The sequence below is a fragment of the Peromyscus eremicus genome, chromosome 15 (genome assembly GCF_949786415.1).
Source record: "Peromyscus eremicus chromosome 15, PerEre_H2_v1, whole genome shotgun sequence".
Classification (NCBI taxonomy): domain Eukaryota; kingdom Metazoa; phylum Chordata; class Mammalia; order Rodentia; family Cricetidae; genus Peromyscus; species Peromyscus eremicus.
In genome coordinates this window covers 302,327-327,999 of record NC_081431.1, presented here as the reverse complement: position 1 = coordinate 327,999, position 25,673 = coordinate 302,327, and the positions used below count along the sequence as shown (strand labels likewise).

At 35.9% G+C, this 25,673-nt stretch overlaps 1 protein-coding gene across 1 annotated transcript in view; it reads right to left on the bottom strand.

Moving 5' to 3' along the window:
* Positions 1 to 25,673, bottom strand: part of LOC131925840 (membrane cofactor protein-like) — a 40,656-nt gene that overhangs the window by 8,384 nt on the left and 6,599 nt on the right. The window contains exons 3-10 of the mRNA XM_059281219.1: positions 25,439 to 25,541; positions 23,182 to 23,267; positions 22,197 to 22,394; positions 17,828 to 18,010; positions 15,020 to 15,067; positions 5,610 to 5,651; positions 2,842 to 2,877; positions 2,337 to 2,397 (exon numbers count right to left, since the gene is read on the bottom strand). Coding sequence (XP_059137202.1) covers positions 2,337 to 2,397; positions 2,842 to 2,877; positions 5,610 to 5,651; positions 15,020 to 15,067; positions 17,828 to 18,010; positions 22,197 to 22,394; positions 23,182 to 23,267; positions 25,439 to 25,541 — 757 coding nt within the window. The remainder of the gene's footprint in view (positions 1 to 2,336; positions 2,398 to 2,841; positions 2,878 to 5,609; positions 5,652 to 15,019; positions 15,068 to 17,827; positions 18,011 to 22,196; positions 22,395 to 23,181; positions 23,268 to 25,438; positions 25,542 to 25,673) is intronic.

Genomic DNA, 25,673 nt, shown 5'->3' with positions numbered 1-25,673 from the left:
TGTTTGCTGGAGATTAATTCAATGCATTTGCACGGTAAGCATGGGAAGAACCTAATTTTTAATTTAACCATCATATGTTATATTGGCTTCTTGTCATTAAAAAGGGCAAAGTATATCCTGAAAGACTATCAATGCAATTTATATTTTAGCTCAGAGGCAATTAAGAGTTATTCTTCCAATACCATTCTTGGAAACTTTTTCTAAAAGTGTACTACTCTATACATTGCACTGTTAGAAGACAAATAATTTTCCCAAAGTATTTTTAAATTGAATATTCTGATAGACCACTGTATTGTTACATATGAACAAGAAAAATGACAAAACAAATTATTTTTAGATTTTCAAGTCACTATTGAATATTTGTGAGGACAATGATCAGGTAATTGCTTAGCTTTAAAAGACCCATTAAACAATAGCTATACAGTCTGTATAGTATATTAATATTTCTAGAAATCCATTATGAATTTTTATGGAGTGATGTTATGAACAATAACAAAAAAGGCAATGAAAATCTACTTTGTTTTACTTTCTTTGGAAGTTATTTCTACACAAACCTTTTACAGTAATAAAACCACTGATAGTATTCCTTAGTAACATTGTTTATCAATGTAATTTAAAGAAATACAATCAATAGATAAATCAAGTGTTATTACTAGATGTCCTATAAATACAAGATTTAAGATTCAAATAAAGGAATTACAGGCACTTAAAACAGATAATAAGGTAATATTTAAAAGCTTCAAAATTTATTTTCTTTTTCTACTTTTAACTCTGACATAGTCCCCTCCCCCCTTTTTTTGCTGATGGGTAATTAAATAAAAATATGATTGACAGAGAAAATGTAAAACCCTAAGCAACGCTCTATTACTTCAGAATGGCTATACTAATGATATAGAAGATCATCAAAATGTATAGGATTTGGGACTGGGCAAGTATTTGAGTGACTTCCTCAGTCTAGCTGTGTGATGTTTTTATTTGAGTTAATTAGAATAAAATGATTTTATTTAAAAATATAAATAAAAAGACTGAGCTTTTTACATGTGAAGAATATATTTCTACTTAAGAGCCCAAACCTGATGATTAATTTAAAATGACACATGAAATACGGGTCTTGCATTTATTAGGGATGATGTCAGAGCTCTTTTATTTTTTATTATTAAACTTTCTTTTTTATTTGTTCTTTGTGGCTTTCACATCATGCATATCGATCCCATTCATTTCCCATCCCTTTGCAACCTCCCCCCTCCACAAATAAAATAAAATTTAAGAGAAAGAAAAAGGAAAAAAATCTCATTGTGGAAGCCGTAGTGTGACATAATGAATCATGCAGCAAACACTTTTATCCATATAACTTTATGTATATAAAAGACCATGGTCCTGGGTGGCAATGAAGCCCCCCACCTCAGCCTGCTTCTCACCACATTCGCCTATTCAGATATGCCTTGGAACTGTTTTAAAGTGACAAGAAAAGAAACAAAAATGAAACTACCTAATTCCTATCAGAAATGTCAAAGCACTAATCTGATCCATGTCCTAAAATTTTTTCCAAATCTTACATTATATGTAAATTTGCTACATTTAATTTTGATACTTTGAATCCCTATTTTCACCTATGGACATATCATCCTGAATACCTTTGTCTCTTCTAAACCTTATTTCTTTTTAAATATATGTACTTGTATTTTTTCCTGTTCTAATCCCCCTTTGTTTTCGTTTTTTATAGAGGTAGAACACAGATAAAAGATAATAGAGTGCCCTGCAAATTTTAGCCCTTCAGCTACTTTTAATTCATTCATTAGTCTGTAGGAAAAAAGAAACATTTAGGAGAACAGAAGAGAGAAATCAAATGGTGATGGTCTCAATCACCCTGGTTAACATTAATAAATAACTCTATAAAGAAATCAGGCCCCTACATAGCGTCTTACCACTAGCCAAGTTATACAAATGTAAGCTTTTAATCATAAAATTTTAGTGACTTTAAAGTGAAAATATCACACCGAAATATTTCAAATATAATTTTGGCCACTTTCAAACTTAGGAAATAGGATTTACCTAGAGCAGGAAAAACTTCATAATGACCTTGCTTCACTAAGCAACTAAAGCTTCAAATTCCATAGAAAACTTTCCTGTAGCCATAATAGCTGCTAAAAAAGCAACTTCACACAGATCCTTATGCTGCACTGATGTTAAAAGCAGCTGACCATGTTTTAGCAAAGAAATGCAATTTGTAGGGCACATGACTGCAGGCATACTTTAAAAAGGATGGTGCTCAAGGCAGAGGACAAACCAGTTGCACAAAGGCATGCTGAAGATCATGGCTAACTCAGAATACTTACCCTTTCTTCCTGTACTCAAGATATCTGAGTATGATGAGACAAACTACAACAATGCCAACAACTACAAGAAAAGGAAAATGAATAGCATGTAACTCTTGGAATGATTGCCAAGATTCAAAATCTAAGCAGAAGAAATAAATCAGTCATATTTCAGTGGTAACCAGTTATGCATTTAGATTCCATCTGCACTCTTTATTCTCTAAATACAATTCTCTGGAATCACAGTCCATAGTAAGACAGAGGAGAGTCCTGGCTGAATTTAAAGAAATTATCAAAAGCATACTTGGGATGAATATTCATAGTACATCATCTTAAGAAGGCATGCATTGCTTACAGGCTACTTCTAAGTAGACATACAGAATATGAAATAATATAAATTAACAGAGGGTAATACATAAAAGACCAGGTTTTCTAAGTTTGTTCATCTCAAGTTTAAAAACTTTTAAAAATTTACTGTTTTACAGTAACAGTTGGATTTAAGCAGTGGAAAGTTTGGGATACTTACTTGAAGTAATAGCAATCAGAGCAATAATCCATGCATCTAAGGGGAAAAAAGAGAAGCCAAGCATTTAGAAGTCTCTAGGTTAGTTCAGCTAGTCCACACTTAGGAGAATAAATAATAAAAGTTTATTTATCTACTTTGAACACAATCATTAACATAACTAAGTCATTTTGATCACAGAATACTTGTAAATCTGTTTCTAGGTTTGGGGTTTAACTTGTGAACTTCAATTTTCAGTGTTATTTTTTTCTTACCCCATCAGGTTATTTAGTAAAGGTTATTACAGAATTAGAATTCATCAAATAGAGGAAAACCATTACACAATATACTATCTTCTTATATTTGGTTTAGTTCAGTATGCATTCTATAATGTGTTATAATTTAAAAAAAAATCAAGCCGGGCGGTGGTGGCGCACGCCTTTAATCCTAGCACTTGGGAGGCAGAGCCAGGCGGATCTCTGTGAGTTCGAGGCCAGCCTGGGCTATGAAGTGAGTTCCAGGAAAGGCGCAAAGCTACACAGGGAAACCCTGCCTCGAAAAACCAAAACCAAAAAAAAAAAAAATCAATTTCCCCAAAAAGTATATCTGTAGAATGTCATAAGTTTCAATAAATTAAACAAATTTATTTGTAGTTCTTACAAATAATATTCTACCTTATCAGGGCCCTCCTTGTCTTCCTAATGCACTCACAACCACCCCCCAAATGAAGACATAATCCTAAATACCAAAGACCTTCTCTTTGCAAAGTGTAACCTAAGAGGTGGAATTCAGTAGCAGAGCACTTATGTGACATGCTCAAGAAATACCAGCATACATTGATGAGCAGTATAGAGGAATTTAAACAAGCATAGTTGATTAACTGGGTGTTCTGGTTTACTCTGGCCAAAAGCAACATAGGGGAGGAAAGAATTTGTCTGGCTTATACTTCACTGAGGGAAGTCAGGGCAGGAACTCAAGGCAGAACTTGAAGGCAGGCCTGCTAGCTATTCATGCAGCATTACCTTTAACCAGGGAAATCACTCACCACTAAGGAATTACAGTAGAAACCATGAAGGAATACTACTGCTAGATTGATAGCAGGTTCATGCTTAGCTAGCTTAAGAAAGCTATATATATAGTACAGAACTACCTGCCCAGGGAATGGTGCTGTCCTTAGTGGGCTGAGCTCTCCTACATAAGTCAACAATTAAGACAATCCTCTTTCCCCATGCCTACAGGCCAATCTCATCTGGGAAATCCCTAAATTGATACTGCCCTCTCAAGTGACTCTAGGCTGTATCAAATTAACAGTTAATGCTAACTAGGTCACCAGAGAACATTAAATTCTACAAATTCCTAAATTTTGAAAGTATTTATGTCTAATAATGTATTTGTTTCTAAAGTTACATACTTTTAATTAAGTTGCTGTCAGTCAAAGCATAAAGTGTTAGTCTCAATTCTGTGTGGGGGACTTGCCCCCACCTTTTCCCCCAGGGTATGCATGAGGAGTGAGGGATAAGAGATTTAGACAAAAACATAGAGGGGAGAGAGAGACAGAAACATAGGATAGTCTCAGGAGGGCCTGGATCCTAATCCACCAGCCCCCTTCTGTCTCTTCTAAAGGGCTTTTTAAAGGAATGCCAAGGGGTGGTGCAAAAGACCTCCCTCAGCATAGCCAAATGCAGGCCCTTCCAAACACCTGGTAACCATGCACATGGTCAATCTATCCTCTTATGCAGCCCTGCTGGGTAAAGCAAGCTCAGATCACACTAGGAAACCTCTGTGGGCTCCCACAATTCTGCTCTTCTCATTTCACACACACTTATCACATGTTTAACAATTTAAGAAAGCACTGGATTTACTGGCATAGTGACATATAATGACCACAGAATCTGAAGCTAAAGCATGTATAGACAGTTCACAAACTGTGATGGTTTGACTGAGTGATTTTCATTTTACATTGGTATGACACTGATGCATATTCAGCAGAAACCAGTGTTGAGCTTTGAATTTTGACCTTTGCCTGGGTTAGCAATATGACATGAGACTTTATCTTAGATCTTGGGCAGCAGTGGAAAGCCACAGTTCCTATAGAACTAGGATCACACAAGTGAAACCCAAACTTTGACCATCTGAACATCTGTGATAATCTTTAGGTAAATATGATAAGTACATTTTCAGTTTACCATGGGTTTATCATACCCAATCTCCTATGCATACAGAGACACAAATGTATAAAAAAATAAGCCAAATGTGATTTTTAAAAAAAGAATCATTACTAATCTAATAAGTAAAACGTAACAGATTTTTGTCCTACTCATTATGTCTTTAAATTTCACTGAATTTTAACTGTTGTAACTACACTTGTCTTTGTTTAATGTACATTGTATAAACTGAGGCCTACATAAATTGTGCTAAACCAATCTTTCACAGAAAAACAAGTTTGTCCACCTTATAGCACTTTAAGGTCTGTGTACGTCAGACACGAAGAGGAAGAGAATCACATGGAAGGCAAGTTGTATTTTATGGACTGTAACCTCAGCTTACTAACTTCCCTATATTGAGGCCCTTCTATGAAACTGTACTTACCTATGTATCACTCTATAGAGTAGTACTTACATTTGTCATGGTGTCAGCCCAAAGTAAGTAATCCTAAATTACTTAATCCTAAATGTCACCTATTTCTACTGACAAGATATGCTTCTTAACTGCCAGTAACTGAAATATATGATATTTCCATGTTAACTGTTAAGGTCTCATACTTCAGGGGTATAAATAACTGAAACAGTAACCTAATTCTTGGGCAAATATTCCTTCATGGGGATTAGGATATCCTAGAAAAAAAAAGAAAGAAAACTGGGTTAAGTAAAATAGAACAAAAAGAGAAATAAAGAATAAATAAAAATCAAAATCCTTTAAATTCTCAAATTTATTTTTTAACCCATGTATAAAAACTCCTAAACTTTAATTTTCCTTATAAACTCCATTAATATATCTTATTTTGAGTAGTGTCATAGAATCCCACAGTTTCATGTTTTCATTATTAGCTTTCTTCCTGTCTAGTATACACTATAGTAATATTATATAGTAGCATAGAAAGTTGCTCATTAGTATATTCTCAAAATGAGTCTGTAAATTTCATGAGATTCTAATTAAAATAAAAGATACTGAATTGGCTCAATAAATACTTCAGTTATCAACCTGAAATGGAAAGAAACTTTCTCAACAAAATAAATCCCATATAAAAATAACCCACAGTTAATATTATCAATAATGAAAGTTGAAAACTTTCCCTCTAAAATCAGGAACAAGATTTGGTACCCATGTTTGCCACTTATAGTCAACATGGTATTGGAATCTAACCAAAGCAATTAGGTAAGAAAAACAAAAAAAATGAATACAAGTTAGAAAAGAAGACATACAAATATATGTTTGAAAATGGAGTGATCTTTGTTTTCTTGTGCTGTTGGGGGTTGAACTCAGGCCTAAACATGCTAGGCTAACTTTGGAAATCAGTATGGAGGTTTCTCAGAAAATTGGGAATCAATCTACCTCAAGACCCAGCTATACTGCTCTTGGGCACATATCCAAGGAATGCTCAAACATATCACAAGGATACATGCTCTACTATGTTCATAGCAGCATTATTCATAATAACCACAACCTGGAAACAACCTAGATGCCCCTCAACCAAAGAATGGATAAAGAAAATGTGGTACATATACACAATGGAGCACACTCAGCAGTAAAAAACAATATCATGAAATTTGCAGGCAAACAGATGGAACTAGAAAATATCATCCTGAGTGAGGCAACCCAGACTCAGAAAGACAAACATGGTATGTACTCACTCATAAGTGGATACTAGATGTAAAGCAAAGGATAACCAGACTACAATCCACAGCTCCAGAGAAGCTAGGTAACAAGGAAGACCCTAAGAGGGAGGCAAGAATTGCCCTGGGAAGGGGAAATAGATGAGATCTCCTGAGTAAACTGGGGGTAAGGGGGGCAATGGAAGGTAGGGGAAGAGGGATGGGAGCATGGGGGAATGGGATGGTCGAGCTGGAACAAGGACAGACTGGGAGAGCAATGAGGGAGATATCTTGATAGAAGAAGACATGCTGTGTGATGTCTTTCTGTATGCTGTGAATGTGTTGCTCTGATTGGTTGATGAATAAAGCTGCATTGGCCTATGGCAAGGCAGCTTAGAGACAGGTGGAAATCCAAGCAGATAGACAGGAAGAAGAAAAGCAGAGGCAGGGGAGACGCCATCTCGCCATCCAGGGAGCAGCATGTAATGGCACACAGGTAAAGCCACGAAACATGTGGCAACGGCAACATACAGATTAATAGAAATGGGCTGAGTTTAGTTATAAGAGCTAGGTAGCAAGAAAATTGAGCCATAGGCCATGACCATAAGTTTGTAAATAATAAGCCTCCGAGTGATTATTTTATAAGCAGCTGTGGGACATGGGTGGGAGAGATTTATCCTGACTACAGTACTGGGCAGGACCAGAGAAAACTTCCAGCTACATTTGGCTGCCCAATGTGTTGGCTTGACTTTCCACCTAAAACTTGAGAGAACTTAAAAAAAAGATTCTAAAATGGAGCTAAAAAAAGTTTGCTAAATGTGTTGCTCAGGCAAGCTGTAAGCTACAGTATGGTGGTTTTGCGGCATGTGGGCTTGACTTGCAGCATGGTGGATTCCTGCTGTGGTACACAGAGGCATCTCCAAGCTGTGCAGTATGCTGCATATTAGCTTTTGCTAGTACAGACAAAAAAAAAAGTTTCTGAGCTACACACTACTGGATGGAGGCATGGACCCACTGCCTCCTAGAATCAGTGGAATGGCTCCCAGAGCTGGAGGTGAATTACCTCTGCCATGTTGAAAAGCTGAAATGGGCGGAGAAGGATCATAGATTCACAATAAGGCAAATTCAGATTGAATAAACCTCTAAATGGTTTACATTATGTGTAAAAGTGCATGTAGGCTTGGAAGAGAGAGGAAAAGGAAGATAGACAGTTATATAAATAAGTAGTTTAAAGACTTAAAAAATAAAGTCTTTAAAGAGACAGTAAAAGTAATATAAAAATAAGCCAGGTAAAGATGGAAATTACATAGAGAATCTGGATTATATTGTCTTTGGGAATTTTAACTGTAAAAAGACATTTGATTGTAAACGCTGCTGAGTTAAACCAATATATATATATATATATATATATATTAAAGGTATCTTGACTTCAAAACTTGTGTCTAAGGATACATTGCTTTGGAAAAGAGGTTCTGCTTTTGTTTCCACAGAAGATGAGAGCCTATGTATTGCTTCCAAGCTAATATGGTTTGATCAACCAAGACCCCCTGGAAGGTCTCCAATGGCACCATGGTCCAGATGATCCAACATCCAAAAACAGCTTCAATGCAACTGGCTCAGACTATGCAGCCTCACAGACCATTACAGTCAGGACTTGACCATAATTCTTAATTTTCTCAGGATCCTCATAAGATTGCCGGCACCCTCAACCAGCAGGAAGTAGTATGAGAACTATGCCCAAATTCCCAAAATATTGTTTATGAATGTTTATTTTTATTTAAAGGAGGTTGATTATAAATGCAATCTCTTTCTAAAGAAGAAAAGGGGATATAGATATGATAGGACAAAGAGTAACAACTTGTTTAAAATATTTTACATTGCTATGGATTTTAGTTTATTGATACAAATTTAAAGTTAATATTGTTCTGTACATATATTTCTACTCTCATTTAAGGTATTATGTTTATGTAACTCATTTGGATTGTAATGGGTAATTAAGAAACACAGATTAATAATTAGTCTTTTATGATAGTCAAACTTACAGTCATGTTAGTTAAGTTTTCTAGGTATATATAGATATAATTCAATTAGATAGGTAATCTTCAAACACTTCAAAGACCTACAGAATATGGCATTTAAAATGTTTTAAAAACTTAGACTTTCTGGACAGTGAGACATGTCTGCTCCTGGCAGCACCAATTTACTTCAAAGAGGAAGATGGGCATCAAAGACACTCCATATGGAGTTTATATTCTTCTTGGCAAAAATAGCTATTTGGGCAAGAAACTGCTCTTGCCTGGACTGCTGATAATATGTTATATAAACTGGACATGCAGGAAGGTGACCACTGAACTTTACAAGGTGAAATGGTTCTTCAGGTTCCTGCTTCACAAAGGAGACTGCCAAATATTCTACAGCACACAGGGAGAAGCAATTTAAAAACTCTAGACCTCTTGGCTGAAGATGGATGCCCCAACATTACAGAGGAACTTTGGATGACTGTCCAGGCAGGCAGCTGTCTCTGTCATTTCCAAAATTTTGGAAGGTGCTTACAGTGCATTTCCTGTTTACTGTGGTAATATTATATCCTTCTGAGGTCTTTGATGTAGTTGAAGACTAAATAGTTATAATTTTCTTTGGTTATGATAAAAGATAAATTAGATATGAAACTTTAAACTCACAAATATAGGATAGATGATAGAATATTTTCTTTAATTTTGCCAAATACAAATAGACTAGATGCTGTAACTGTAATTCTTGCTTGATAACTGTTTTGTTATATGTAATTTTACTAGGTTAAAATTAAAACCTTCCTTTTTGATTAGAAAGAAAAGGAGAATTGCTGTGGGATGTCTTTCGGTATGCTGTGAATATGTGTTGCTTGCTCTGATTGGTTGATAAATAAAGCTGCATTGGCCTATGGCAAGGCAGCTTAGAGGCAAGTGGAAATCCAAGCAGATAGACAGGAAGAAGAAAGCCAGAGGCAGGGGAGATGCCATCCTGCTGTCTAGGGAGCAGCATGTAATGGCACACAGAACACATAGCAACATACAGATTAATAGAAATGGGCTAAGTTTAGTTATAAGAGCTAGCTAGCAAGAAGCTTGAGCAATAGGTCATGGCTATAGAGTTCGTAATTAATATCAGCCTGTGTGTGTTTATTCGGGTCTGAGTAGCTATGGGACAAGGGGACACAGGAAAGCTTTCAGCTACAGAGATATCATGGGGATAGGGAGAAACTAGGTGCGAGGGAAGTTCCCAGGAATCCACAGGGATGACTCCAGCTTAGACTACTAGTAGTGGTGGAGGGTGTGCCTGAGCTGGCCTACCCCAGTGATAAGATTGGTGAATGCCCTAACTATCATCACAGAGACTTCATCCAGTAACTGATGGAAACAGATGCAGAGAGCCATGGCCAAGCACCAGACTGAGCTCTGGAAGTCCACATGAAGAGAGGGAAGAGGGATGCTATGAGCAAGGGGCATCAAGACCATGATGGGGGAACTGACAGACGCAACTGAACCAAGCCAGTGGGAACTCATCAAATATGGACTGACAGCTGTGGAGCCTGTATGGGACTGGACTGGGCCCTCTTCATGGGCGAGACAGTTGTGTAGCTTGGTCTGTTTGAGGGGCCCCTGACAGTGGAAATAGGATCTATTCCTGGTGCATGAACTGGCTTTTTGGAGCCCATTGCCTATGGTAGGACACCTTGCACAGCCTTGAGGCAGGGGGAGGGGCTTGGACCTGTCTCAGCTGAATGTTCTGGGCTTTGCTGATTCCCCATAGGAGGCCATACCTTTTTGGTGGAGAGGATGGGGGATGAGCCTGGGGGGAAGGCTAGTGGGGAGAGGGAGGAGGGATGAAGGGGGACCTGTGGTTAGTATGTGGAATGAATAAAAATTTTCTTAATTAAAAAAAAAAAACATGCTAGGCTATCATTCTTCTATCACTTTGCTACAGCCTCAGCCACAAGGTGACATGAACTTTTATGTAGACAGTCTCCCACAAAAGCCTACTAAAACTAATGAGTTCAGCAAAGTTGAAGGATACAAAAAACAACAAAGAACAATGAATACTTTAAAAGGGAAATTATGACAACTCTAGTTGCAATACCATAAAAAAGGTAAAATACTAAGAATAACCCCAAGACAGTAAAAGACTTCCACAGAGAAATCTATAAAACTTGGCTGTAAATGATTCAAGAGATAAATACATGGAAATATATGGTTGTGGTTTGCATACAATGCATCCCCCAAAGGCTCATGTGTTGAAGACTTGGTACTCAACTGATAGACCCAGTCATTGAAAAATGGTGGCATTTTCGAGGGCTTTGATTAAATTAATAGAATACATTGATAGATATGTAACTTGGTGGCAGCATTAGTAAGTGGTAGCAACTAGGAAGTGGGCCCTGCTAGAGGATATAGGCATGCCTTTGAAGGTTATACATGGTCTGTTTTTCCTCTGATCTCTAGCTGTTAGAAGATGAGTAGATTCTTCTGCTACACACTCCCACTTCCATGATGTTCTGCCTCACCCTAGGTCAACAGCAGTGGTGTTAGCAGAATATAGAACAAAACCTCTGAAACAGTGAAAATATGTCTTTTTTTATTTTAAATTGTTTCTCATAATGTTTTGTCATAACAACAAATCTTAATACAGAATCCTGTGTTTGTTAGACAAAAGATTATTTTAAGCTGTTTATATTACTCAAAGTACTTTACAGACTCAGTGTAACCCCTATTAAAATCATGATGACACTGTCTTTCTGCAGAAGTAGAAAAATCTATCCTATGGTCCATATGATCATAGAAAAATTGATCCTATGGTCCATAGATCATCCATCAGTATGAAATCTGAAGAACACAAAGTTGAGAGAACTCACACTTCTTGGTTTCAAAATATACTAAGATATATTAATTAAAACAGGGTATTATTGATATAAAGATAGGCATACAGATCTATGGAATGGAATAGAACTCAGAAATAAACACGCATACACATTTTAAGGTGATTTTTTTAAAAACAATGATGCACAGGAACAGTCATTGGGAAAGGGTGGTCTCTTCAGCAATTGGTTTTGGGAAATTAGATATTTTCAGCCAAAAGAATGAGGTTAGAGCCTTAAAATATATAAAAAAATTTAGGTGGATCAAATTATTGAAGGTGATTCTAAAACTATAAAACTTATAGAAGAAAACATGGGGAAACACTTCATGATTTTAGATCTGACAATGATTTCTTGAACGTGACACAAAGTATAGGCCACAATAACAGCAAAGTAGATTAATTATATTTCATTAAAATGACAAGTTTTGTACACTAAAGGACACTAGCAGAAAAGCAATGTAGAGAATGAGAGGAAAAATTTCATATTTGAGAAGCTATTATAGAATATCCAAATTACTCTTAAAACTCAATAGCAACATACCCAATTTGAAAAGTCCAAGGACTTGAATAGATATTTCTCCAAATAAGATATATAGATGACCAACAAGCTCATGAAAAGATGCTCAACACTTTACTAATATTAGGGAAATGGAAATAAAACCAATATGATATATAATCATATTTACTAACTTAGTACTATGACTTGAGTGCTTTCTTTCTCTAAAACTCAGGCAGAAATTCTTGCTGACATAAGGGTATTCAGATGATCAGGGCACAAATGTGTCATGCCATTATCTAGGGACTGGGTTTATTATTGCAGGAGTGAGTCTGCCCATGTTGCATACACTTATTCTCCTACCTCTCTTTTCCCTTCTGGCATACTATGATGTAGCAAGAAGGCATTTGCTAAATAGCAGCGCTTTGACGTTACATATCTCCCTGAACCCAGAACCATGAGAGTTAAGTTTCTGTCCATTATAAATCAGCTCATCTGTGGTGTTCTGTTATAGCAACACACAAAAAAAGACAGATTGCTCTTCTTATAAAAGCAAAACAAAATGAAATGAAGCAAAAGACCAGTACAACTGAGAGTGAAGATGTAAGAAAATAATGTAAAATCATATAGCTGCTGTGGAAGACTAGGACAACACTTCCTCAAAAAATGAAATTGAATCACCTTATGATCTAGAAGTTCTACTCTTAGATATACATCAGAAGAATTAAAAGTGGAAACTTTGAACAGGTATCTAACTCCATGTTCAAAACAGCACTGTAGAGAATAGCTAGGAGGTATACACAAAGCAACCTTAGTTTACCAAAATGAACAAATAAGCAAAATGTGGCAATAATGGAGTATTATTCAGACATAAAAGAGCCTAGCACAAGATGAAAGTTACATGGATCTTAAAAAGATTTAGTTTGGCCGGGCGGTGGTGGCGCATGCCTTTAATCCCAGCACTCGGGAGGCAGAGCCAGGCGGATCTCTGTGAGTTCGAGGCCAGCCTGGGCTACCAAGTGAGTTCCAGGAAAGGTGCAAAGCTACACAGAGAAACCTTGTCTCGAAAAAACCAAAGTTATAAGAAGTGAGCAAGGCTTGTGTCAGGACAAATGCTGTATGACCTAGGTATAGGAAGTACTAAGAATGGACAAAGTTATAAGGGGAAGCAAGGAGAACAGTGTTCAGCAGGTGCTGGGAGAGGGAAGAAAGTGAAGTCATTTAACAATGAAAGTTTCAGTTAGGGATGATGAAAGGGAATTGGTTGCACAAGAATGTCTGTGTATGTGTGTAATGCCAAAGAATTGTCTGGTTAAATTGTAAAATTAATGTAAGAGCGGTCTAGAAGTTAAAAAAATATGTCAAATGCTAAAAAAAACAAGAGTACTGTATTTTAAAAATAGACAAATCTGGTGCAGGAATGAATAGTGCTCAAAAGAGAGAGAGGGCTGGAATACCCGTGACTTTATGTAAAATGAAAAGTTTGGCAAGCTGTCTTCTTCCAAGCTGAAGAAGCTCTGCTTATACTTCCACTTAACTATCAGCCCTTCTTAGCCCCTAAGTGGGGATGAAGGAGGGAGCAACCTGTTACTCCTCCCCACAAATATCATCATGTGTTTCAAGCATACCAACAATTTGATACAAAGAACTCAGATATATGAATAAAAATGTAATTCCCACCAGGAGAACACCAAAAGCCTCTTTTTATTTAAAAATTTTATTTTATTTTTTTAATTCGTGTGTGTGTGTGTGTGCCATGTGTATGCAGTACTTGAGGAGGCCAGAAAAGACTATCAGATCTTCTGAAGTTGGAGTCACAGTTGGTTGTGAGCCACTCCACATGGGTGCTGAGAATCAAGGTGAGGGGACTGAACAAGAACAGGGTTTTCTCTTAGCTACTGAATTATCTTTCCATCCCCATCCTCACCTAAAGCTTTTTATATGACACACAACTCAGAGCTATTGGAGGAATAATTAATATATCTAATCACCCATTTATGTAAAACTTCTGGACACACATGACCACTAGGAGATTAGTAAAGTATGATATATACTATGCAACTACTATGGGAATAAATCTAAATAAATCCCAATCTAAGACATTAAGTGAAAGAACAAATCAATGGGAAATATGTGGTTTGTTATAATTTTTGCTTTAAAGAAAAGGTGGGTGAGGGAGATAGCTCATAGATTAAGCACTTGCTACATAAGAATGGTGATCTAAGTTTGGATCCCCAGAAATCTGCATAAATATTGACAGTCTACCTGTATTCCTAGCCTTGGAAAGAGGGGATGGGATTCCCAGAGACTAGAGAGATTAACTGTATCTGTGAGCTCTGGATTGATGGAGACATCCTGCCACAGTGAATAAGGTAGAAGAGGGAGTGAGACTGAGTCCCAACTTTAACCTTAGATTTCCACAAGCACATGCATATATCCTACATGTGTATCCACATACATGCAAAAACACACATGAACACACACACACATCGCACATAAAATAATGAGGAAAAAGGGAAAGGAAAAGTAAGATAATGTTAATGTACAAAAATAAATAAAAACAACCCTAAAATATTAGTATCAATTAACCTTGGCAACATTATTTAATTTAAATCTATAAAAATAAATCTATATCCAGCAGTATAGAAAATTTAAAACTTATTAGTGTTAATAAAAATACTAGAAAAACATTCATTTCACATTAAAAGGGTTTTAATTTATAAAGAACAATTAAATTCAAATCAATAAAATTTTTTTAGAAAAAAATGGTAAGAGGATATGAATAAATGACCATTGGACTCAGTGGCAAGAATCTAAAGGCAAAGATCACTTGAGATAAGAAAGCCTGAGCATCTTTACCCCCATCGCAAAAGATGCTTTAAAATGTATTTTTAAAAAGTTCAGCCTTATTAAAGAAATGACAATTAAAACAAGACACCATTTTTTTATCTATATCTCATGGAATTCTTGATTACATCAGTAGGATAAAGAACTATCAAACCTGGGTAATTGTAAACCGGAGGCTTGGTGGGATGAGTAGGCTTAGGACCTAGAAAAATAAATTGAGTCTGTTAATTCATTAAACTTATTAATATAAAATTATGGATTTAATTCTAATATTGAAATTTTTAAAATATTACCTATCAAAATAAAAATACATATATATTCTGTACTTTATAGTTCTACTGGGGATTTAGTCTATGAATATATTTGATCTGCATATATAATTGCATAGACCTGTGTACAAGACTGTTCATTACAGTTTTATACTTTAAAAATACAAATGCTAGAAGATAACTAAAAGTAAATCATAAAGAGAGCATGTTCAAGGTAAACATGTGCACCCTAAAAAGTCAGATACCATACAAAGGGTATCGTAATCTCTCCACTTTTCACACACCATCAGACCTACCATAACACCAGTACAGATGGTTGCTGCCACTGCCACTTTCCAATGCACATCTTTCTCTCATGGACAATAAAAAGTGACTGACAATTCTACCAAGATTTTTTTAACAGAAGAATTCCTCTTAGTTTCACTTCTTTATGAACCTTTTCTCATATACCTTGTCTTCCAAATAGGAAACTAAATTAGTGTTTTATACATATTTTATCAAGTGCTTACTGTCAATGCTTTCAAAAATTCCTTTCAACAGAGACTCAACTATGATATAGAAGGAAGGTACTGGGAGGTGTCAGGTTGTTGTAGGAATTATCAAAATGTATTCCAGAGTTTGGCCATGGTGGTACATGTCTCTAATCCCAGCACTTTGGAGGCAGAAGATCTCTGTAAGTTCCAGGCCAACCTGATCTACACAGCTTGTTCTAGTACATAGTGAAAATCTTGTCTAAAAAAAAAAAAACAATGAGAAAGAAAGAAAGAAAGAAAGAAAGAAAGAAAGAAAGAAAGAAAGAAAGAAAAGAAAACGCTTTCTAATTACTAGGTAAGCAACTGAGCATGTACAATTCTCTCCATCCTTTAAAATGTTAAGGAGATAGGAAATACTTTAAACAAGTTAGAACCAATAATTGAGATTTACTTGAGTTCAGTATCCTTGTTAAAGCAATAGGAATCCAAAGTTCACAGAAATGAAGTCAGTTTGGTTAGGCAGAGTCAAGCTAGGATCCTGTGGACAGCCAGTCCTGTCTGATGCTCTTCCTACCACCCTGTGTGAGAATGAAGGTTCCTCCCATCATAGCAAATTCTCCATGCTTAACAGCAGTTGATTAGGAGTCTCCAAAAAACCTTCTATTTCACTTCAGTAGCAGAGGCTTCCTAGCTCTCAGTTGTTAAGTAATCTGGTTTCTATTGTCAACGCTGCCTGGTAAAAACAAAAACAAACAAACAAACAAACAAACAAAAATTTTAAGTAGGTTAGGGGAGTGGGGAGGAAATGCAAAATACCAGTCTCATTCTGGAGGCAGCACAAATTTCTATTTACATGCACTACTTTTAAAAAAAACTGAAAAGCTGGGCATAGTGCATGCCTGTAATTCCAGCACTGAAGAGACTGAAGCAGGAGTATTGTGACTTTGAGGCCAACTTGAGTATATACAAGACCCTAAACAAAATGACTAACAAGACTCTCACCCCTAAGCTGACCACAGTTCAGGAAATGAAACATTACCTGAATCTAACATGATAAGGAGCAAAAGTGTAAGCAAATCACTTGGGGGAAAAAAAGAACGAAGTAGCAAAGCTGACCATGGAAAACACATCAACAAACAGAAGCCAAGGATCTTCCTTTTCATTAAGATTGATTCAAGTAGAGAAGACATGTAGTTAACTTTAAGAGTATCCTACACACCAGGTATTGTGTTAAGTCCTTTAAGGGCATCCCACTTAAGTATTGAACACTATAAGAACAGTACTAGATCATTTTACACATGGAAATACACATTTAAAATTGACATAACTTTTCTAAGTTCACATTATGAACTTAGAATGATATGGCTGCAAATATATTCTTTCTTTCTGTACTACTAAATGACTAAAAATGATGAGTAAAGAGACACTGCAGGAATTTTAAAGGGTATCTGAAAAAAATCACCAGGAATTTAGTTTTTAAAAAAAAATATAAGCAGGAAATTGTTAAATATGAGAATGAAGATTTTGAACTGGGAGTTGAAACTAGAAAACAAAATAACAATGTCAATTTGGTAAAACACAAGAGTTATCCCTGGCCAGGTAGTGGCATATGCCTTTAATCACAGCACTCAAGACAGAGGCAGGCAAAGATCTCTGTGAGTTTGAGGCCAGCCTGGTCTACAGAGTGAGTTCTAGGACAGGCTCCAAAACTACACAGAGAAACCTTGTCTCAAAAAAAAAAAAAGGTTATCAGTGGCCCTTCCACTAGGAATTTAAAGATTTTTAGAAAAATGGAAGCAGAATTTTACTAAACACGAATAACTCAAATGTTGGTTTTATACTGGGGTAGACCACATTGGAAATCAACCTTTCATTATCATGAGCCATGCCTTTCATTCTTGACTTATTTATAGAACAATAGTCAGGTTTCAATTTACTCTGAAAAAATGTTGCAATCTACTTTTTAATATTCTTAAGAGAACTTACATACTGCTATACTCTATCTAACAAACTAAAATTTCCAGAAAAACAACAAAAATCACAACAGCAGAATTTTATGTCATATATATGGCACAGGATGATTATAAGCCTGAGCTATATACCAAAATGATTGCTTTCCAGGTATCACAATATTTAACATCAAAGAAATAAATTTCAAAACAAGCAAGCAAACAAAAACTACCTGAAAAACAAAGAATGAACATAAGACATCTTTTGTACCTTTAAGGCACCTTGGGATTGGAGGCTCCCAAGTGCTGTTAGCATCGCAGACCACTGTATCACTGCCGTTCATGTAAAAACCCTCCATGCACTCAAACGTCACTGTTTCTCGGTAAGAAAATTTTTTTTCAATTCCTGGTGTCATTCTTCCATTTTGTAGTATTGGAAATGGACATTTTACCACTGAAAAGAGGAAAATCACCCAGAATTTAATAAAAATATTGTTTATTTTTCATATCAGTTTTCTGAAACTTTTAAAACTACAATTCAGAGTTAAAGAAGAAATGTATTTTGTGTTCCAAATATGAGCACGCAGATCCCTCAAAAGTTTACAATAATACTCAACCTATGCTAGTACACAGGGTATTTTCCGTTCTTCCCTATTCCTTAAGTAAAATGAGTCACAATCTATTATCATAGTCTACTAGGAGAATTGTGGGAGAGGGACAAAATTGCTAGGCTAGGCACTGTGGATATGTCAAACTATACTGTGAGGTGAAATCTGAGCAGCAGCGGAGACCAGATCACATTCAGCTTGGTAAGCTTAAGTGCTCTTCCTTTTCCTTGTGGACCTAAACGTATGTCTGATACCATTTCCTTTCAGCCTAGAGCTTACAAGCAAGTTGTGAACTGCCATGTGGGTACTGGGAATTGAACCCGGGTCCTTTGGAAGAGTGGCCAGTGCTCTTAATTGCTGAGCCATCATTCTAGCCCCCGTTAGCAATTCTTGTAGGTTGGCTAGTAAAGTTCTCAGCTTTTGTGTATATGGCAGTGGTTCACTTATTTTTAAACCTTCTGTCTTGAAGGATTTCTTCTTGATTAAAAAAAAAACTATAGGTTAATTATTTCATTTCTCTTTTAGTACCTAATAGATACCATTGTTTACCAGTGTCAATTAAGAGAAGCCAACTGTAACCTCTTTTGAATGTTAACTGCTTTTTGTGGTTGTTTCTTTGACTACTTTTAATTTTTTTCAGTAGGTGTAGCAAACTACTAAAACCTACAAAATTGCTTGCTTGCTTGTGTGTGTGTGTGTGTGTGTGTGTGTGTGTGTGTGTGTTATACATGTTAATTTTCTTATAACTGTAACAAAATATCTGATAAGAAACAAATTAAGAGAGGAAAGGTATATTTTGGCTCACACTTTAAGAGGACACAGCCCATCATGGAGGGAAGGGCACAGTTACAAGCATCTCCTTGGTGGCAGGATTGTATAACTAGGATTTCTCGAATCTTAGTGGAACCGGAAGCACAGAACAGATAGGATGTGGGACTGGGTTATAAAACTTCAAAGCCCACTCCCAGGGACCCACTTCCTCCAATAAGTTTCCACCTTCTAAATATTCCACAATTTCCCAGCCAGTGTTCAAACACTGAGGCTACCTGGTCCATTGACATTCAAATCACTACATGTACCACACAACCCAACAACACACATTAAGTGAAAACATGTAAATAAAAACATGTTTAAGGATGTTCTTGCTACCTTATTTACAATCACTCCAAACTAGAAACACATTCACCTTGTGAAATGAGAAACAAATATCTATGGCTAATTGAAGTAATGAATTAATCCTTAACAACAAAAATAGTGAATTCCTGGTTTATGCAAAGCCACAAATGGTTTCCATATGCCATGGACTTAGTGAAATAGCCACTCTGAAAGGTGGGTGGTCAATTCCATGCTTGGAATAGAAAACAGTCTAGTGGTTGGCTAGTTGTGGAACTAAGAGAGGAAGGGTAGATTACAAGCAGACCTGGAGACATTTTAGAGTGCTGGAACTTCTCTGTTTGGACTGTGGTAGTTAAGTGTGCTTCTTAATATGTTTGTCAGATCTCCATAGTACTTGAAAGGATGTGTTTTACTACATTCAAATTATAGCCAATATCCCTAACTTTAAATAGATATTTCATATAACTAAATATAATAAAAGAAAAGATTAGTTAATCTGAAGACAGGTCAATGGAAATCCAATCTTATTTTAAGAAGAAATTCTTAAAAGAAAATCGGCTTATAAGATTATGAAGAACATTAACAGTCAAATATAAATGTATATACTAGTGTATATATTTATTTAAGTGTATGTGTACAAGAAATTCCCAAATGTATTCCACAAAATGCTTGCTCTGTTTTGTGTTGTTCTTACCAGCAATTTGTCAGTTCCAACTACTCCACATCCTTGCCAGTACCTGGTACTGCTGTGTGTGTGTGTGTGTGTGTGTGTGTGTGTGTGTGTGTGTGTGTGTAGTATCAGAAACAGTTTTACTCTTTGTTTTTCCTTCTCATAGTTTATTGTTCTGGTCAGGCGCTCCAGCACAGCACTGAACAAAGTGATAAGAGTAGATTTTATTTTATCTAGATCCTTAATTAGAAAGAAATGAGTCTTTTACCACAATGTTGACTATAGAACTTTTGTAGGATATTGTTATCAGGTGAAAGGATAATTATGTTCTCCTAGCTTGCTGAGTCTTATCACAAAAAGATGAGTTCTATCATATACTCTTAGTTACTTTTTGCAGTTGTTACTTTTTTGTTCATCTAATAAGATGACTATATATAGGGTTAGGGTATATATATAATTCTTGATAGTGAATTACATTAATTTTTGCAAAGAAGCAGATTTGTAACCATGAGTTACAAGGGTGAGTCCTGTCGTCATGAAAAAACTTTTCTTTTTAATGTACCACAGGATTTGCTCTCATATTTTGTTGGGCATTTTTATTTTTATATTCTTTAAGGATATTGTTGCTAATTTTATCATTTTATTTATAACTTTTGGTCTCAGGACAATGCTGTTAACTACAAATTATATTTCTCTAAAAGATAAGGACTGTTGAGGTAAAGTCAGTATCTTGTGTCTTTGAGAAATGTTAGTTTCATTTAAGTTGTCAAACTGATGGCCATGAAACTGTGTGTAATATTCCCTTATCATCCTTTAAATGTCTGAAAGATCTTTAGTGATGTCCTCCTCCTCATTCTTTATTTACAGTTTTTTTTATTTGTTTTTGTTTTGTTTTATTTTCTAGACATAGTTTCTCTGTGTATCCTTGGCTGTCCTGGAATTCACTCGGTTGACCAGGCTGGCTTTGAACTCACAGATATCTGCCTGCCTCTGCCAGTGCTGGGATTAAAGGTGTGTGCCACCACTGCCTGTTCCTTCTCATTCTTAATGTTGGTTTCTCCCCACCTCCCCCTGCCCCACACATTTGGCTATAGTTTTATCAACTTTATCCATCTTCTCCAAAACACAGCTGTTGGTTTTGATTATTTTTCTTGTTCCCCCCTCTCTTTTCAGTTTCATTGATGTCTGCTGTATTTCATTGATGTCTGCTGTACTTTCTTGCAACTTGCTATTCAGGTTTAATTTGCTCTTTAGATTACTACAGTGGAAGGCTAAGGCTAGGTCCCTCAGTCCCTAATTTACAATTTTTATTTTTCTAAAGCAAACATTTTGTGCTAGGAAATAATACTTCAGATGAACCCTGGCAAATCCTGACCTGAGAAGTTGTTTTCATTTTTATGCATTTCACATACTTTCCAATTTTCTTGCTGACTTCTTTACCAATAGATTATTTAGATGTATCTTGCGTAATTTTCAAATTTTGTGGATTTCTACTTTCTTGAGATTAGGTAATGTACTTTAAATTACTATTTTTTTATATTTGTTTAAAAATTGTATTAGTCACCAGTTATGGTGACATACACCTTTAATTCCAGCACTGATGAAGAAGAACCTAGAAGATTTCTATAAGTTCTAGGCTAGCCAGTTTTACATAGTGAGACCTTGTGTCAAAATAACAAAAAGCAAAAGACAGCAAAACAAAACAAAAATGTCTGTATTGTTTTCTATCTTGCAGATGTTCCATGTACACTTGGAAAGATAAACATTTGCTATGATTCAGTGGTATTTCTCTTTCAGGAGAAAAACCCTTTCAGTGTCTCCATGTTTTTGGTAACTCTTTAGTGTCTTAAACATTTTAATTTTTTCAAAAAATACAAAAACCAAACATTTTTGCCAGATTTTACTATTCTTTCAATGAGAGGGCTGCTAATCGTAATCTATTCTGGCATTACCTGTAGCTAGATTGTTCTGTCTTCTTGTAACACAAGATAACACTTCCTTATTTTCCAGCCAGTATATGTTAAGTGTTTTGGTTCTTTCAAACAAAAATATCCTACTTCATAGCTATAAGTAGTAGCTCACACTCTAGAAAATGAGAAGAAAACTTCATAACTAGAATTAGTTTTTATTTAACTTAACATCTATGAAATTAAATTAGAAAACTGTTTTATAAGAGGATGAAGGACATACACTCACTATGTTTATTTTTAGGTAAAACTATTTACAAATGAAGGAAAGATGATTACCTTTACATTCTGGAGGCTTGCTACTCCAGGTGTTATGACCAGAACAGAAGAGCATACTCATTCCAATAAGGGAAAACTTATCTGGTCCCGTCTTAGGATCACAACTGTAAATTACTGCTTCACGGTATTTGAATACTTCTATATCAGTAAAGGTGTGTGTTCCATTTTTTATTTTTGGAGGTGGTAAACAATAAACTTCTTTATAAAACGGGAAAAAAGGGAAATAAGTTAAAAGCAAGGTAGTGTATCTACTCAAGACAGTGTTAGGAAGCTCTCTAAATCATTGTCAACAAATTCATCAACACAGGATTTCTATAAGTTATTTATGACCCCAATTTTCATCTAGAAAAGGGTTTCTGTGAGAAAATTCATCACCTCATATTTAAACCACTAACACAGAAATGACCTTTCAGGACAACACTCATTTTTCTAAGGGAAAGAATGTTTATACATGAGGTCATGCTAAGTTTTGTCCTAGTCAATAGAAAAGATGCTGACCATCTGGTGAAAAATTGTTTGTCATGAACAAAATCAAGCTGAATACTGATTGAGAAATGTGCTTTAAGGTACAGGTACATTCATTCAATAGGATGGTGACTTAGACTCATATTAACATGCTGTCATTTATCATTTTCATCCTCACAGTACAATGTTTTTGCAGAAGTGACAAACTTTGATAATTGAACAAACTAACACCCAATATCTTCCTCCAAGCCAAATATTAAAGAGATTTGCAAAAACATAAAGCAATGTCCCTATTCTTACTTTCAAAATTTCAATAAAAACATGTGAGATATATTAATATGTATTGAATTTATTGCCCTTAAAATATCTCCATTATAATTCCAACATGATCAATATCAATAGATATAACTGTAAAGAAAAAATTTGGGGGATACTTATTAATCTAAAATCATAATAGGGTCCTGAGGCCAAAATAGTTGAGAACTAATAGTCTAAATTTTGAAAAATAGAATTTACTTACTTTCACAATGTGGGGGAGGACCATTCCAATATGCATCATCACCTTTAAGCACACAGTGTAGAACTGACATACCAACTACGTAATAACTAAATGAGCAAAGAAAAAGTTACCGTTTTCTTTGGCAGCTTATGGTAAGATATATACAATAATGAAGGATGGTTTTTTAGATAGTTTTTTTTTTCTGTACTATAGTAGTTTGAAGGATAAGTTTCTTAAATAAGTTAAAAAACTGCTAAACAAATCTAACTAAACTTTAGTCAGATGAAGAATTTGTCTGTGAACAAACACTGTCCAAGAGCTGTGACGTCTAGACACATCTGATGTGACCTGGCATCTTTGCTATCTCCTACAATCATATTACTCCGCTTCTGTATCTTTAATCATCCATTCTGCTCTGGGAGAAAGGATTGCCTGGGCTCTAGTCCCATTTCCATGACTGACTCAAACTTGGGCAAACCATTTAAAGTTTCTCTTGTTCCTCAATTAAAAACATACAAATAGCCAGGAGTGGAGGCACACGTTAATCCCAGAACCCAGGAGGCAGAGGAATGTATATTTCTGTGAGTTAAAGGCAAGTTTGGTCTACACAGCAAGCTCCAGGCCAGCCAGGGTTACATAGTGAGATCCTGTCACAAACAAACAAACAAAACAAATATAAATCAAACATCTCGTAGGATTGTTCAAGAGAATTAGATAAATTTGAGTCTGGAGCACAGCAAGTAGAAATAATATGTTATATTGTACTAACATATCTTGTACTGTCATATTATGATCATAATGTCTTTCTAGGAACTTGTCAGAATTAATCCTGTCAAGTCTCCTGATTATTTACATTCATAGATTATTATTCTGGACTCTCATGTGATCACATGACGTATTCTTATCTGGAATTCTTTGCTATTTTGTTCTGATAACTTCTGTATCTACTGGGTTTCTCAACAGGCTTAGTCTTTGAAAAAGATTTACGGGCCGGGCGGTGGTGGCACACGCCTTTAATCCCAGCACTCAGGAGGCAGAGCCAGGCGGATCTCTGTGAGTTCGAGGCCAGCCTGGGCTACCAAGTGAGTTCCAGGAGAGGCGCAAAGCTACACAGAGAAACCCTGTCTCAAAAAACCAAAAAAAAAAAAAAAAAGAAAAAAGAAAAAGATTTATGACCTAAACTTCGGTTCCTTCAAAGTATCTAGAAAATTTCCTCCACATAGCTTTACTTGAATGTGCTTTTACTTGACAAAATTAAAAAATTATTGCCAGGCATGGTGGTGGTGCACACCTTTAATCCCAGCAGGCGGGTCTCTGTGAGTTTGAGGCCAGCCTCGTCTACAAAGCATGTTCTAGGACAGCCAGGGCTGTTACACAGAGAAACCTTGTCTCAAAATACAAAAACTAAAACAAAAAAATCATCAATGAAACTCTGACGGTAGTTGCAGCCAACTTTCCCCAAGAGTCACAGTTACTTCTAAGAGAGCTCTAGAGAATAAAGACTTACTCAGTGGCTAATGCCCCCTTTGGAGACACTTTACGTTACATAGCAGTCTGAAAAATAAGGTTTTCCAACTGACATATCCTGTGGTAAAGATGAGTTATATTACATTTTGACTTGTTAACACCTTCCAGAATTCTCCTTTGGTCAGTTGTTCTACCTCGATTTCATGAGAGCACCAATTTAACCTTGAGTTGGCAGTAGGTCCACTTGACTGTCAATGATAAAGTCACCATGACTATCTATCCCTTTTGGATATGTAGCCCAGACTGCCCTCAAACTCATGGAGATCTACCTGTCACATCTTCCTCAGTACTGGAATTACAAGATGAACCACCACCCTTGGCAGATTATTCCATTCTTTTTTTTTTTTTTTTTTTTTTTTTTTTTTGGTTTTTCGAGACAGGGTTTCTCTGTGTAGCTTTGCGCCTTTCCTGGAACTCACTTGGTAGCCCAGGCTGGCCTCGAACTCACAGAGATCCGCCTGCCTCTGCCTCCTGAGTGCGCCACCACCGCCTGGCTAGATTACTCCATTCTTAATGTTTAATCATGGACATTATAGATACAGCAAGTATGATACAGATTTGTTTTTCTTCCATTTCTTTATTTATTAAGCATCTCTCCTACCTCCATAAAGTACCCAAATGTTGTTTGGCTAGGAGCACACTTTGTCATATAGTGAGCAAAATTAAAGCCAATTTACTTGAATGCTTAAAAAGAGAAGTAAAACAATGGAATCAGGAACATTTACCTTATTTCCCATAAGGAGCAACTTACCCATCCATACAAGTAAATTGAGCTCGACCACCCCATGAAATTCTGCCATCTAGGAGGTGTACTTTGCCAAATTCAGGTTCTGCTAATGTAGGACATTCTATTTCTAGAAGAATATAATAATAAAAAAATTAATTCAACTCCAAAGCCAGTTGCACTTTAACTAAAGTAAAAAAAAAAAAAAAAGTCATACTTGGTTCTTTTGAGTTTATGGATTATTCTTCTTTAATAGTTATAG